At 37.9% G+C, this 15,403-nt stretch overlaps 1 protein-coding gene across 2 annotated transcripts in view; it reads right to left on the bottom strand.

Annotated features, from left to right (window-relative positions):
- The window catches only part of dtr (defective transmitter release), a 31,047-nt gene extending 21,859 nt beyond the window's left edge, over positions 1 to 9,188 (bottom strand). Inside the window, exons 1-4 of one of the 2 annotated variants that reach the window (XM_089242603.1) lie at positions 8,971 to 9,057; positions 4,075 to 4,151; positions 3,102 to 3,193; positions 2,706 to 2,927 (exon numbers count right to left, since the gene is read on the bottom strand). In XM_089242603.1, coding sequence (XP_089098729.1) covers positions 2,706 to 2,927; positions 3,102 to 3,193; positions 4,075 to 4,118 — 358 coding nt within the window. In that variant the 5' untranslated portion in view covers positions 4,119 to 4,151; positions 8,971 to 9,057. Of the gene's footprint in view, positions 1 to 2,705; positions 2,928 to 3,101; positions 3,194 to 4,074; positions 4,152 to 8,970 lie in introns of both variants that reach the window. The other variant, XM_089242602.1, reaches the window with a different exon arrangement.
- Positions 9,189 to 15,403: the final 6,215 nt, after the last annotated feature.

The raw sequence follows: 15,403 nt of genomic DNA on the forward strand, positions 1-15,403 counted from the left end.
GGGGGGGGGAGTTTTTGCTAGTGAATAAAAACACCTAATTCATCACAGTTCATGAGGGAGATGTCTAGAATCCTCAAGTGTAAATCAGAAGGTAAGACTGCTAGACAAATTTCTAATGTTCTTAACTGATCATATAGTCATTTATGTCAAGTTCTTGCCAAAGCAAAAGTTTCTTATGTAAAAACCAAGATCTGAAAGGCCACATGCAAAGTGTATTTCGGGAGTCAGACACTGGTCTAGAGAATGATGTCAACTTGAAACATGCATTTGTGCAAAGTAAAAAAATGTAAAGAATAATCTGTCGCTAAATATGTTAAAAGATACAGCACATAGGCATATAAGGGACTGCAACTACATTAAACTGAAAAAGAAATAGTTGGGGGAAGGTACTGGGGGAAAGAAATGGTACTGGGGGGGGGGGGGGTGTAGTAGTAGTAGGTAGGGCCTCCAAAAAATGGCTCGGGGATCCATGATGTTCTTAAGTCAGCCACCTCATTGGGCAATTTGCCTGTTGTGGCGTTGTATTTGTATGTTTTATGGAGAAAAATGGATGAAGGTAGTATTCATTGAGGAGAAAAAGTGAAATTTTTATGGCCATGTTGCAGATCTTGGCATGACTTTATGGAGAGTCAAGGACTGTCTCCAGCCAATGAAAGGTTGGCAAACAACTGATGATTTGGAAAAGACTTTGTTTGAATGGTCAGACCACTATGTCAATGCTTGAGAGAAGACAAGACTTGCAGAAGACAAAGCAAAAGTTTCTTATGTAAAAACCAAGATCTGAAAGGCCACATGCAAAGTGTATTTCGGGAGTCAGACACTGGTCTAGAGAATGATGTCAACTTGAAACATGCATTTGTGCAAAGTAAAAAAATGTAAAGAATAATCTGTCGCTAAATATGTTAAAAGATACAGCACATAGGCATATAAGGGACTGCAACTACATTAAACTGAAAAAGAAATAGTTGGGGGAAGGTACTGGGGGAAAGAAATGGTACTGGGGGGGGGGGGGTGTAGTAGTAGTAGGTAGGGCCTCCAAAAAATGGCTCGGGGATCCATGATGTTCTTAAGTCAGCCACCTCATTGGGCAATTTGCCTGTTGTGGCGTTGTATTTGTATGTTTTATGGAGAAAAATGGATGAAGGTAGTATTCATTGAGGAGAAAAAGTGAAATTTTTATGGCCATGTTGCAGATCTTGGCATGACTTTATGGAGAGTCAAGGACTGTCTCCAGCCAATGAAAGGTTGGCAAACAACTGATGATTTGGAAAAGACTTTGTTTGAATGGTCAGACCACTATGTCAATGCTTGAGAGAAGACAAGACTTGCAGAAGAATCAGGAAACACTTGAGTAACATTTGCTACCATTTGACGAGTTTCTTAGGGACTCGAAAGAGCTTCAGCTTGAAAATGCTTCCTTTCTTACTCCAACATGCACAAAACATTGGCTCTCACAATATAAATGTTTTTATTTTTTAATTGACTAGCATCGAGCCTGGGTCTATACCTGATCAAAAATCTTTGCGGCACTCTTATCCATGAGGTTTATAATCATGGAGAGCAATAAAAGCTTCTAGAAGGACTCTATGTTGCTATCGAGGATGCTGGCATTCCCTGAAGTCAGGGGAATCTTTCAAAACATGATTCTGTCAATGGAAGCACATTTTTTTAAAAATAATACAGGATACAGGGACAGGAAACATCATTCACACTTGGTTTTGGGATTACATGTATTGTATCAGGATTTTTTTGTGTTGTGCTTTTGAGATTTGATTTTACATCAAAAATCATAATTGAATAATTAATTGTGACTTCTCATGTGAATTATAGACATAAGGCACCCATCCGAGGATGATGTTACTCGCCGCTATCCATACAAAGGTTTTTAACAGCTGGCTGATGCAAAGATATATTTTGGAAAGAGAAAATTCAACTGCCCTGCAGGGAATCAAACCCACATACTTTCACTTTCTGGGTGAACGCCCTAGACTACAGCATGGACTAATCTAGACTGATCTAATGTATATATGAGTTGACATCATCATCATCATCATCATGCACCCCCCCCCCCCAGACTTCCAAGTTTATCTCTGCCTATGCACTACAGAGGTCACTACATTGTGTAATAATGATATCATTAAATTCCAGCTGCCAACCCCCCTCCCAAATACTGTATATAACAATGTTGTCTCAAGAAGATTCCAAAAATATCTGGGTCCCAGATCAGGCCACCCAAATACTATGCTCAGTGCACACAAGCTCCAAAGAAAGATTGAGATATTCGTTGCCTCTGTAGTCTAGTGCATTCATCCGGAAAGTAAAAGGACGTGGGTTTGATTCCCCGCAGGGACAGTTGAATTTTCTCTCTTTCTAAAATATATCTTTGCATCAGCCAGCTGTTAAAAACCTTTGTATAAGGCGCCTAATTAGCAAAAACATCAAAAGTTCATTTGCTTCTAGTTTCTCTTCATATTCGTCACATTCCTTGTGTGCTTAAAACTTTTATGAGATGGACTGTTTTTAAATGAAATTTTGTGCACTGTTTATTTCATCAGAGTGTGTTTTGTTGTGATGCATTAACTGAAGTAATTTAATCAACCGATTGTCATTAAACCGAAGGAATTTTTTTTATAAATCTTCCATTGCATCCACATAATTAAATATTGATTGTGAAAAATGTATGATTTGTAAAATGATTCACTTACTCAAATTATCCACTCTGGTAATAGCATTGTTACTCAAGTTCAACGTGTCCAACTTTGAAAGACAATCCAAATTTTCTATTCTTGTAAGGAGGTTCTCTTGTAAGAAAAGGCACCTCAGCTCGGTGAGTTGCTCCAAATTCTCTATCTTCTGGATAATATTGTGTTCTAACCAAAGGCTTTTCAATCCTGTATACTCCTCAAGATTCTCTATCTTTGGGACACCTGCATGTATGAAGAGCTGTCAGTGGAAACCTTATAAAACATTGTAATTCAACCCAATAAGTAAAACAAAGAATCTTTCGATTAATTTTTTTCTTTTTTTGAAGTGCATTTCCAAAAGCATCAAGACAATTAGACTGATAATCAGAAAAAAATTGAAACAGAATTAAAAATAACCTTTGAAGTGCAGATATAAAGTGTCATTCAGGTGAGGGGTAGTGTATAGCCCCGTAGCTCTGCACACTTTCTTGATATATTCCTTAGTGAGCCTGGAACAAAAAAATAAATTTAAATTAAAAATATATATTTTTAAAAGATGAAAATATAAAAAAATGATATTAAGGCAATAAAATTGAAAAAATGGTCATGTATACAAGGTCTCTTGTTAGTCTTAATTTTTTAAACTGAAACCATTCTTCTACAACAAATGGTTGATGAGATAAAGGGTGCATTAGGACTTACAGGCGTGGACCTAGGGGGGAGGGGGAGATCGCCCCTCCCAAGAGCAGAATAATATGAGAAAAAATTGGTGTGTAACATAAAATACGGGACTATTCAACGAAGCTAGACAATATCACCCCCCCCCCCCCACCACATTTTCCTGGATCTGCACTCGCTTACAGGATAACCTATATAATAAAATAACCTGAATAACTAAAGTTCTACTGCATTTAGAAATATTTTTAATTGCCTTGGGAGGGAGCATGAACTTCCTATGCTCCCCCCTCCCACTGCTAGGCTTCTCCTGGGACTTACTAACCTTTTCTATGTGTTGATGAATGCACATAGATTACAAAAAGTTTGAGCTGTCCTCAGACTCCTATTTAGTAATCACATGAACAAAATTTTGAGCCAATGCCAACTTTTTAGTTTCCAGAATTAATTAATCCCTGCAGGACCATAGCGTGCTTTCTCGAGACCCTGGGGCAGACTTTTTCTTGAAAGGGAGGCTTTGAAAGGGTTATTATTATGCAAAATAAGTGTAAATTTTTTGTGGAGCCCCATTCTACTCTGGGCCCAGCCCAATTACGGCCCTGAAGCCCTGGTATATGAGTATCGGTACTTTATGTCTACATCCATGATGACATAGTGACATGACATTCATAAATTATTAAGAAATAATAATGCATAAGAGAATGTTCAATCCTACCTCGGCTCCTCAATGCCTTCACGAGTCTTTCTAGTGTTAAACATTCTTTTGCGAATGTTTTGAGCATTAAAATGACCCTATGAAAGAAAAAAAAAGAAGAGGAATTTTGAAACTCAAATATATGGCAAGACATAAATTTGATACTCCACCATTTTGGCATGTGGTCATCATAGGCAGAGATAGACATGAAGGGCTGCGAGGACATGGTGATGTCTATTCATATATGGATCATTCTCACGAATGTAGATAAAAAATGGGGGGGGGGGGAACTACGAAAAATAAATGCAAACCAAAAAATCGAAAAAAATCTTCGGAACACTTCTTTACCAGCAGATAAATAAAATATAGCCAGCAGCAAAGTTAGCTCAAAATTTTATTCAAGCTCAACTATGCTAAGAGATAGGCAAAAACTTCAAATTTGGCAATTTCAGCACTAATTTGGTATTTATGGCATCATTGCCGTATGCGGGAGGTGGGGGGGGGGGTTAAATGAGCAGAGATTATGTTATTTTGCAGGAAAAAAACTTGCAAATATCCTCATCAGAAAAAATGAATTTAAAACACCCCTCTTTTTGAGAAAATCCTGCATATGCCTATACACTCACAATTATTTTGGTTACTCATTTTCATTCTGGACAAATACTCTGAACAGTTTTGTTTTTCAATTGTATATTTTTATTTCCTTTTTTTTGTTTTTCGCTCCTTTTTTTTCATTGATTTGATGGAGACAACTGATTTCTGATTTGTCTTTGTTTTGCTAGAGTACAAGAAGCACTCTTAAAGTGTAGTCATCAGGTGAAACATTACTGCAGCTTCATGTTGCACTCAAATCTGTATTATTACCATTTTTTATTTATTCCTGTGACTTATGATCAAACCTTTCTTCTGGTTACCTAAAGCCAGAAGAAGGAAATTTTTACATTATTTTTAACACTGTTAAAAAACTAAGCATGATGAAAACATGCGTCCCTTTCAGCACTAAGGCCCGTTTACACGAGGCAAGTGCTTTAGTTGGTAACTTAATTTTAACTTACCGATTCTTCTTGAAAGTGTCCACATGATAAGTGGTAAGTAGATGCTCATTGGATAATTTTTACGGAGGTAAGCAAAGTTGGCACATGCGCGCTTCAGTCGACTCAAATCCACGGAGAGAGACAGATGCAACATGCGGGAGTATAATAGTAATAATTTTTTATTTATCTGCCATTCAGAGAGGTGCTTTTTTCAAAGCTCATAGCTTTTGTAACGATGGATGAAGATGATCAGGTAGAACTTAAGAATACTGTTATCAGAGCCACATTACATGATATTTTTTTTCAAGAATATAAATTTATTCACTTTCACTTACCCAAGAGGGGTATAGTTATGTGGTACACATTGAGGATGATGTATATTCTGTATTATGTACTTCAATTGAAGAAACGGTTGATAATAATTAAGTTCATTTAATTTTAAAAAACTATTTACATAGGTTAACAATATTAATTCCACATAATAAAAAAAGGAGAAACTTTTTTCTCACTTGCGCAGAGCAACGCACTGAACAAGAAGTAGGTCATGCAAGGGAAACAGCTCGCTTGTCCCTTTTTTTCGCCTCTGCCACCCACGCATCAGGAGGTGCACGTGAGGGGGCGAGAGATGACAGCACACACACACACACACACACACACACAGGGGAACTGAATACATAACATATTATAAACTTATGTAAGTCATCGAGAAGAAATATAAGATTTCTCCTCTAAGTTGTAAATATCGATTACATGATATTTTAATCGAAGTTAAAGAGGAGATAAATTATGAATTATGCAAGCCGAAAATATGGGGGAAGATTCTTGGCATTCGTAGAAAATTCTAAGGGTTAAAAATTAAATAATAAAAATTCATTAAACATAAAAATTATTTCCAAATTTTCAAAATTATTATTTCTTTAATTTAATCTATAGAGATGATATCTTTATGTTAAATATTTGATCGTGTATTTTTACAACAGATGGCAGCAAATTCGTTCTGGACGAGAGAAATATTCGAAACCCCCCTCCAGTTTTTAATATATAAATCCCCCACACTTGATATATATTTGTGAATCTTCAATTTTTTTCCAACTGCTGACATCACGTCGACAGAATATTCCATAGCTTTTTCCAACATCGAATAATTTTTAGCTTGTTTGTTAAGGTAATTTTCATTTCTATAGTTCAACAAACATTCATGGTGAAGATATTTTTCAACAAACTTGAAGGTTGTGTCCTCTGGCCACCTCACCATCTAATATTTCCACGGAATTCTAGCGAAACTTCAGGAGACGACGGAGCATGAACAGGTTCACGCTTGAGATCAAAATAAACCCCTTCGCGAGAGAGCAAAAAGACCCCTCCAAGAGCGGCAGGTCATGCCCACTGGTGCATGCACATAGGTCTACTTAACCGGAAAAAACAGAACCGTTCTTATCTCACTTACCAACTAAATCACTTGCGCACTTGCCAACTAAAGCCGTGTAAACGACCCTTATCGTCTGCATACATTGTATTGTATTTGGCAACTAAAAATTAAGTTACCAACTAAAGCACTTGCCTCGTGTAAACAGGCCTTTAGAAGAAGTCTCTATGCTGAAACATGAGGAAAAGCAAAAATAGCTTTCAATTATATATTTCTCACAAAAAAAAAAGAACCCAGAGGACATTTAATAAAGAAACTCACCTCTTTCTTCCTGAATAAATCTAATTTGTCAATTAAGTTACAATTCTAATTGATTTAAAACAAGGGTGCTGATTTTTTTGAAGGGTGTGGACCACTTCACTGATTTTAGAACGTGTTGCAGGTCACTCATTTAAATCATTTAATTAAAGTGACTTAAATGAGGTAATCATGTGCAGCGAGCCAGCAAGATCTGGTTATGTGCTTACTTCATTTTTAAAAATAAAGTTTGAGGTTGCTGGCCTTATTAGATGACTTTGAAGGCCATGGGTTCAGAATATATGATTTAAAAGAAGAAGTGCTGGCTACACATTCTTAACCTCACAAACACAAAATTTGATAGGTGGCTACTGGCTAATAGCTGGGAAAATTTTTCATTGGGCTACAAACTATTGATAAGAAATATTTAAAATTATAAAAAAGATTACTGATCTATATTATGGAAAATAAAAATACATTTCCCTTTTAAGCTACGAAAGTTATCATTGTAATTATCTCAGTTACCATTGTATCATTAACAGTCGCATATAAGGGAGAAGCTTAGATGGCTATAGCCCAGGGTGACAAGTTTGAGGTGGGAAATTCAAAGAATTAATGGTTTCAAAATTTGTATAGGTCACAGGTAATAAACCATAAATACACTTCTGCTTAGAGAACAATGAACTAGGCCAGTGAGTGAAGAAATGGGTCGTCCTAGAGATTTTGTAAGCGTGGAAGTGAACAAAAGAGTGTGCCAGCACATGCGTAACCAAGAGTGAGCGAAAGCATGGAATGACCAAAAGAGTGACCTAGAGAACAGGACTAGATCAGTCAGTAACTAAAAGAGTAACCAAGAGTGTGTACTAGCATATGAATGACCAAACAGTATAAAAGCATGTGAGTGATACCAAAACAGTGTAAAAGCCTGTGAATGACCTAGAGCATATGTAAGAATGTGATTATCGTGACAAGTGACATAGAGATAGTGGCAAATTAAAGTCGGTCGAGGCCCTGGGCGCCAAAAAAAAAATATTGTGCCCCTCAAAATAGAAAATAATATACAGTTTAGGTTGTTGGGGTCCTCTAGAAGTTGGGGCGCCCAGTGCACCCACCGTTAAATCCGCCTCTGCCCACAGAGCATAAGGACAAAATCAGTCAGCAACCAGAAGAGTGAAAAAGAGCATGTACAAGCATGTGAGTGACCAAAACTATGTAAACAAATGTGAATGACCAAAAGAGTGACCTAGAGCATGTGAAAGCCATGACCCTTACAAGGGTAGACTCGGGGGTGTAGGCAGGTCTTGTGTCTCGGGCACTGGACCCAAGGGGGTGCAAATTTCATTCTGAAACCTGAGCTTCAACATTACAGGGGGGCATAATGGGGGGCAAAATGTACACTTGCCCTGGGTGACTAAGCATCTAGTTGCGGCCCTGGTAGGACCCACAGTGCTCCAGTTCTGGAGCTCAAGATGTGCACTGTGATTTTTATGTTTTTTACACTATAAATTCTCTATGAAAGCACCCCCCTTCCTACCAAATATCTGTCTACGAGCCCTGATGCGAGAGGCCATAGCACAAGAGAGAATGTTTGTGCCCAAAACAGTGTGCGAGCATGTGAATGAAAAACAGTGATTTACAGTGTGTGTAATGCATTTGAGTGACCAAAAGAGTTACCAAGCAGCCGTATTTATAGGGGTGGGGACCAAGCATATTGGGTGGCAAAATCGAGGAATGGGTGGTTATGAAAAATTGGACTAGAATGTCGGATAAAGGAACCAATAAATTATTGCACCGCTTATTCATTTGACAGAATATTTTGTAAGATATTGACGACATGGGCCTCTCACTAGGGTGGGTTTTACAGGGATTGAGACGATTCTTATCTCTTTTTTTACAAAAATTCACTATAAAGGGGCCATAAAAATCTAGCCTGGGTTCAGTGGCGGATGAAAGTCGGTCGAGGCCCATGGCGCAAAAGAAAATATTGGGCTCCTGAAATTGGAAAAAAGTGTGAAGTTGGGTTTTTCGGAGCCCTTTAGAAGTCGAGGGGCCCGCCGTTGAATCCACCTCTGCCTGGGGGTCCACCAAAGTTCCCAGCATGGGCGGAGTTGCATTATGTGGGGACCCATGATTGACGAACATCAATTTATGATAAAGACGAGACGCAAGTAATTTAATATAAGATATATAGATCTAAATAATTTTTAGTAATTCGCTCACCGATACCCAATCGTGCGCTTTAAATGGACTCGAGGAAGCCACGATTCAATGTCGATCGACACGCGAATGATGAGAACGATGTCAAACAATGAAATAATTGCAACCATGGCGACAAAATAACACAACATTCGGAAACCGAATTCCTCAACAATTACGTAGCTAAAGATTATTCAGCTGTGTTACTCAGTATAATCAGCTGTTGAGCCAAGAAAATTAAGTCCAGTCATTGAAAATCAAGCTCAATTTTCATAACTCGGATAAACAGATTCGAAATTTCAGATATTGTTTACATCTCTTCTTTTGGCGGGGAAATGGTGGTTGTGATGATGCTGAAGTAGTAATTTATTGGAAAAACAAATTTTAGAATTTGAGTATTTGAAAATAATCACCGACTAGCAAGAAAAATTATTCATAAAAAAAAAATTGATGACCGCTCAAAATATCACATGGAATGGATTAGAAGGGAAGAGGGAAAAAAAAAATCGATGCCTCATCAGTATGACCATACGTCCCGTTTTTTTCTTCTAACGAATTAACTTTTTTAAATTTTGATTCCTTATTGAATCCTCCCAATTTAAACTATATTACAAATATGATTGTAATGTTTTAAATGTTTCTTTTTGTATTTAAATCCCCGGCAATTTGCAGTGGTGCCAGGAACTTCGTTCGTGGGGGGAACCATTGAGAATATAAATATATTATTTCTCCTCTAAGGCGGGAACCGAAGTGATAGATTTCGCCACCTTCCCCCCCTTTTTTTCGGTCATTTTCTCACATTTCGGGACCCCCCCCCCCCACTAAGGCCTCAAGTGGCGCTTCCTTTCCCGCCAAGTGATTTTAGCAGGCAACTTTGCTTACTTTTAGCGATACTGTATATGTATTGTTTTCACATGCGTTCTTCGCTAGACCTTATCTCCGCTTATCCACAAAATGTGGGAACTACTGCGCTGGAACAAAAGCGTATTGTCTCAATTGTCCCCTTTTGTCAGATTGCCTTCTGCACAACTGCCCCCCTCCACTTCCGCCCCATAGGCCCGTATAGATTTGAAAGTCTGCGGGGCCAGGATAATGTCAGTTTATTAATTTATATTAATTATTAATTTATATATACTATACATTACATCAGTAGGTTCCAACCTTTGACACTGGGGGGGGGGGGGCATTGCTTTTTGTGGTTTTCCAACTTCGATGCGCGAATGCAAGCCTCCCTGTCAAAAAGTCTCTCCACAGAGAGCAATATCAGGCCCTCAACATTTAAATTTACACACGACACAAGCAAAAAGTAAAGTAACCAGCTAATTTGTCTGCTCCCAAATTCGGAAGTAGGATGGCAGCACATGGCAAGCAAACACATAACATGCATTCCACAGAAACAAACTTTACGTTTGGTTCACAACACACATACACATTCTGACATATACCTAGCAATTAGAGGTTCCAAAGAGAGAAATAAAGATTAGGTGCAAGTGTGCAGTTTGTGTTTTTGTAGTAGAAAACAACCCCCTCCCCTTCAGGAGTAAAAAAAAAAACTGTGACCCTCCTCAGAAAATCCTGCACGTGTCAGAGAGATATTCTTGCATTCTCGGGCGTAGCATGGAATTAGGATTGAAGAGCTCCTATTTTCCTTTGGGATGAGCTCTAGGGGATTATGCAACTGGTTTTTTCTAAAAAGGGGAAGTTTTTGGTAGAAATCACAATGTAATGTTAGCCGTGTCTACCAAAAAAGCGAACACACACACACTCTTTCTCTCTCTCTACCTCATTCATTCACTTCCATATCTTTCATTCAAAAGGGAACATAACAAAGTGGTTGTTCTACCTGCCGTTAAAAGATTTTTCTTCAAAACCACATTTTTCAGAAGTGTTTTCAAAGCTGTATTTTAGAATTACAGTATTCCTAACCCTGAGAGAGCAGTAAGGGTTCTTTCCTTGGCTAGGTGAAACCTGGAATCAACCAATGACACTCACAAAACTCTGGCAAATGTGTTATCAGATAGTTGTGTTCCCATGCATTGTGAGTTTGTGTTGCTTTTTCAAAAACAGTCTGGAATAAAAAGGAGTGAGGAGTACAAAGCCTGTTTACAGTGAAACTGGGTATAAGCAGTAAAAAGGCAGATAGACATAAAAAAAACTTTAAACTGGATATTGGAAGAAACTTGTTGGAAGAAACTTGACAAGAGTGAAGTGCACTCCGTGCTATAATTTTGACAGTGATCTTGATGATTTTAAGTAAAAAAAAAAAATTAAATATGACATGACTGCTCGTCTCCCTTGAAACACTTTTTATCCCCTGAAAAGAAGAATGACATCTAGTTAAAACCTACTATGGTGAAGAATGATAATGTAAAATCCAGTGTCACAATGGCACCAATCATTATTCCAAGACTAGGAAGAAGGAGATAAAGGTCTTGATGAAGATAAAGAATGTATGTTTGGATGAAGAAAGTACTGATATTCACCAGTGAAATAAAGGCACAATGCAGACCAGCAATTACTTCAGTCCAAAATGTAAGGATATCTAATAGGCACAGTCTCTTTTTAAACGGTTCAAATACATTTTTTATACGCTCAGTAGAAAACATTTCCTTTCATTTTGTTTTTAATGAGAGTAAATTACTGATTACTTTATTCAAGAATATATAAAGTTAGACTGTTATTTTTATTTCATTTTTTAAAAATTAATTTTAAAAGTTTCTACTGTATATTTTATTTATTTATACAATATTGGTTGGCAGAGGCCTATACGAGGGAATGCAGAGGTGAAGTTAGAGACGATTGATGTTGCAAAGAAAATCGGATACCGTTGTACAATCAATAATGTTTGGCGGGAAGCTGTTCCAGTTGGTTATTGTACAAGGAAAGAAACTGAATTTGAAACAATCTGTGGATGCAAAGATTGGTTTCAATTTTTGTGAATGGTTAATTCTTTTTGAAAAGTATGAAGCTGGAATTTGAAAATTTGAGGTGTTAATACGAAAATGGCCGTGGAGAATTTTAAAAAGGCAAGATAGTAGAGATATATATCTATGGGTAAAAAAGCGGTTGCATATTGAGTTGGCGCTTGAGTTCAGCGACGGAGGCAGAGGATGACCAACAGTTAAGAATGAAACAGGCGGATTTATTTTGAATAGATTCTAATTTGTCTATGTTGGAGAGAGTATGAGGGTCACAGATTTCACAGACATATGAGAGTACAGGAAGGATGTAATGTTTTTGGAAACAGATGTTTGAGGTGAGGTGATGGGTGGAGTTTTTGAGGTTCCGACGGAGAAAAAAAGAGTTTTTGGAGACACTTGTATGAAAGAGGTAATCAACATGGAGATTCCAACAGAGGCCAGCAGAAATAATTACACCTAGATATTTATAATTAGAAACTTCGGTGATAAAGGAGTTATTGATAGTGTAAGAAGAAACGAGGGGAAGTCCTTTGCGAGTAATTCTCATAAAAACTTTTTGAAGAGTTAAGGGGTAGTTGCCAGGACGAGCACCAGTCAGAGACAATGTTGAGGTTATTTTGGAGAAATGCTTGGTCAGATTCTTTGTGTACTGTGTGGTAGATGACGCAATCATCTGCAAAGAGTCTAATATAACAATTGATGGAAATTCGGAGATCGTTAATATAAATCAAGAACAATAAAGGTGAGAGGATCGAACCCTGGGGGTACCAGACTCAACTTGGAGAAATGGGGAGGTCTGGCCCTTGAGGGAGACAAACGGACCGCAGTTGGTAAGGAAGGCTTCCACCCATTCAAGCAATTGAACGCATAGGCCAAGGTTTTGGAGATTAAGTAGAAAATTATTATGGGGCACCCGGTCAAAAGTTTTAGAGAAATCCAAGAAAATTACATCCGTTTGAACGTTTTCGTCAATTTTGTTCGCTTGATAAATCTTGTATGAAAAGAGCTAATTGGGTAGTTACTGATTAAGATGGTCGAAAGCCGTGCTGATTTGAGAAAAAGAAGTTTATTGAATCAAGGTGTGAGCGGATTTCCTTGGCAACTATGTGCTCAAAAAGCTTGAAGCAGGTAAAGGTGATAGCGATGGGTCTGAAATTAAGGGGATTTGAAAGAGATCCTAATTTATGAGTAGAGATAATCTTATTTTCCAATCAGATGGCAAGGTTGATGAGTTTAATGAGATGTTGAAGATAATCAAAAGATAATTAGAAATTTCATCAGCACAGAATTTAAGAATATGATTTGGGATCCCATCGGGGCCAGTGGAGTGGGGTTTCAGATTTTTTAAAAGGTTCAGAAGGCCTGCTTTAGAGAAAAAGGCAGGACTAGTGTTGAATAATGAATTGGAAAAGGAGTACTGAGAGGGAGTGGGGTCCAGGGATTAAGCTGGATAAAAAATTCCTTTCGCAAAAAAGCGAAAATGAGGGGAAAAGCTTTAGCAAAATGCTACAATAACAATGCTAAGGGGGCCATTCAAGTATTACATCAGTAGATTTTTAGCCATTTTTGACCCCTCCACCCCTTGTAGGCAAAATTTCGTCAGCAGCTTAGAATATTTCATACCTTCAAAAAGGGTGGTTGATGATGTCAGCAACCTTCAAACCCCTCCCCACTTGTCATCCAAAAGTCCGCAAATCCGAAATCCCCTCCCCCCGATGCTGACGTAATACTTGAATGACCCGTAATGTAATGATTGATGGTTGGATGTCTACTCGTTGTGTACCTCATGTACGCATTTTTGCAAAAGTGGCGGCTACCTTTTTCGCATTCTGCGATTTTCTTTCGCATTTTGCGAAAAATGCGACCGTAGCTTAAACCCTGGTGGGGTCAAAGGAAAAAACTGACAAAAAAGCCCAATTAAATTCTGTGGCGATATCAAGGTAAGAAGTAAGGTCGATATTATCAATTTTAAGGGAAGATGGGCCAGCAGATTTAGGGCGAAGAAAATTCCAAAATTTTGAAGAGTTAGTTTTAAGGTGTATTGAGGTAAATAGTTAGGTAATGTGTTTTTTGGCGGAGGATGAGATCTTTAAGGCCACGTGTAGAGGCCGCGATCTTAATTGAAAGAAAGGGAGTTATATTGAATTTGAGTTTGGAGACATTTCTGCGAATTTTTCCTTTTAAATAGATAATATCAGGATTGATCCAGGGATTAAAGATACATTTTGAAGAGGTATTTTTGATGGGAACAGAGGCTTTGCATTTCTCGATAACAGCTTTGAATTTACTCCAGAGAATATGAACATCATTTGATTCAGATGATGAAACAAAATCATGGAAATAGGTGCGGAGAATATTTTGCAAAAGTGGGTAGTTGGCCTTGTTAAAATTGAGTTTTGCAGCGTGCTTAAAGGAAGGGTGTGATGGAGAGAAAAATTTACAAAAGGCGTTTTGTGGTCGGCCATCACAAACTGAGAAATCAGAAACAGGGATTTTATTTGAAACCGTAATTAGGTCTAATATATCCAATAATAGAGCTTGATTGGTTCAAGATTCTTGTCGGTTCTAGAATAGTTTGAACAAGATTAAATTTAAGGAAAAGAACTCTATTATTAATAAAATGGTTACCAGAGAGAGACTCCAACTTATGCCAGTCAATTCCGGGTAGGTTCCAGTCACCAGCTATGATAAGGTGGTGTGAATTAGAAAATTTATCTAAAATTGATTCCAATTCTCGACAAAACAGTGAAGATTTGGGGGAGGGGAATAAATAAAGAGAAAATATTGCAGTAGAAGTGCAGTTCAGGCATTGGCACTCAGCCCCAATGATTTCAAGGTTGGTATCCAAAGAAATTTCAAGAAGAGGAATGGAACTGTTAAAGACAAGGGCAACGCCCCCTCCCGGGTGTTTCTATCTTTACGAAATGTAAGGTAGTTAGGAGGTAAGAACTCGGAATTGCTGATATTACTATATAACCAGGTTTCAGTGACAGCAAGAAAATTTGGGTTATGAGCTAACAATATGGATTCAAATGAATGAATCTTATTAGAAATGCTTCTTGCATTTACAGTACCGAGTTTTTCTGAGGTGCTACTAGGGAATTTGAGGTGGCAGAGTTTGGGGAGGTGGAAGAAGATTGAGGGAGGCCAGACAGGGGGGGGGGGATAGGATTACAGTGAGATTGGAAGATCGGGAAGATATCATTTGCATTGGGATCCTCCCACCAAATATATTTAGTGTTATTGATGATGGCAAAGTAATGAGACAGTTTGACTTTCAGACCAGTATCGTGGAATTTCTGGGAAGCCCTCCAAATCTGTCCCCGCAGTCTTCAGGTCTTGGGAGAAAAATCCTCAGAAATGGAAATTCCACTATTTTTTAATTTGGAGATGTTTTTAAGAATTTCAGTTTTGACTTCATATTTATTGAATTTAATTATTGAGAGTCTAGGTCCGATGTCTCTTTTAGAACCAAGTCTGTGGCAATGATCAATATCGGAAGGTGAGATTTTGATGTCCAAAAGATCATAGCAGTA

The sequence above is a fragment of the Pholcus phalangioides genome, unplaced genomic scaffold (assembly GCF_987345545.1).
Source record: "Pholcus phalangioides strain wild (caught in Gottingen) unplaced genomic scaffold, Ppha-v1.0 ptg000015l_1, whole genome shotgun sequence".
Lineage (NCBI taxonomy): Eukaryota > Metazoa > Arthropoda > Arachnida > Araneae > Pholcidae > Pholcus > Pholcus phalangioides.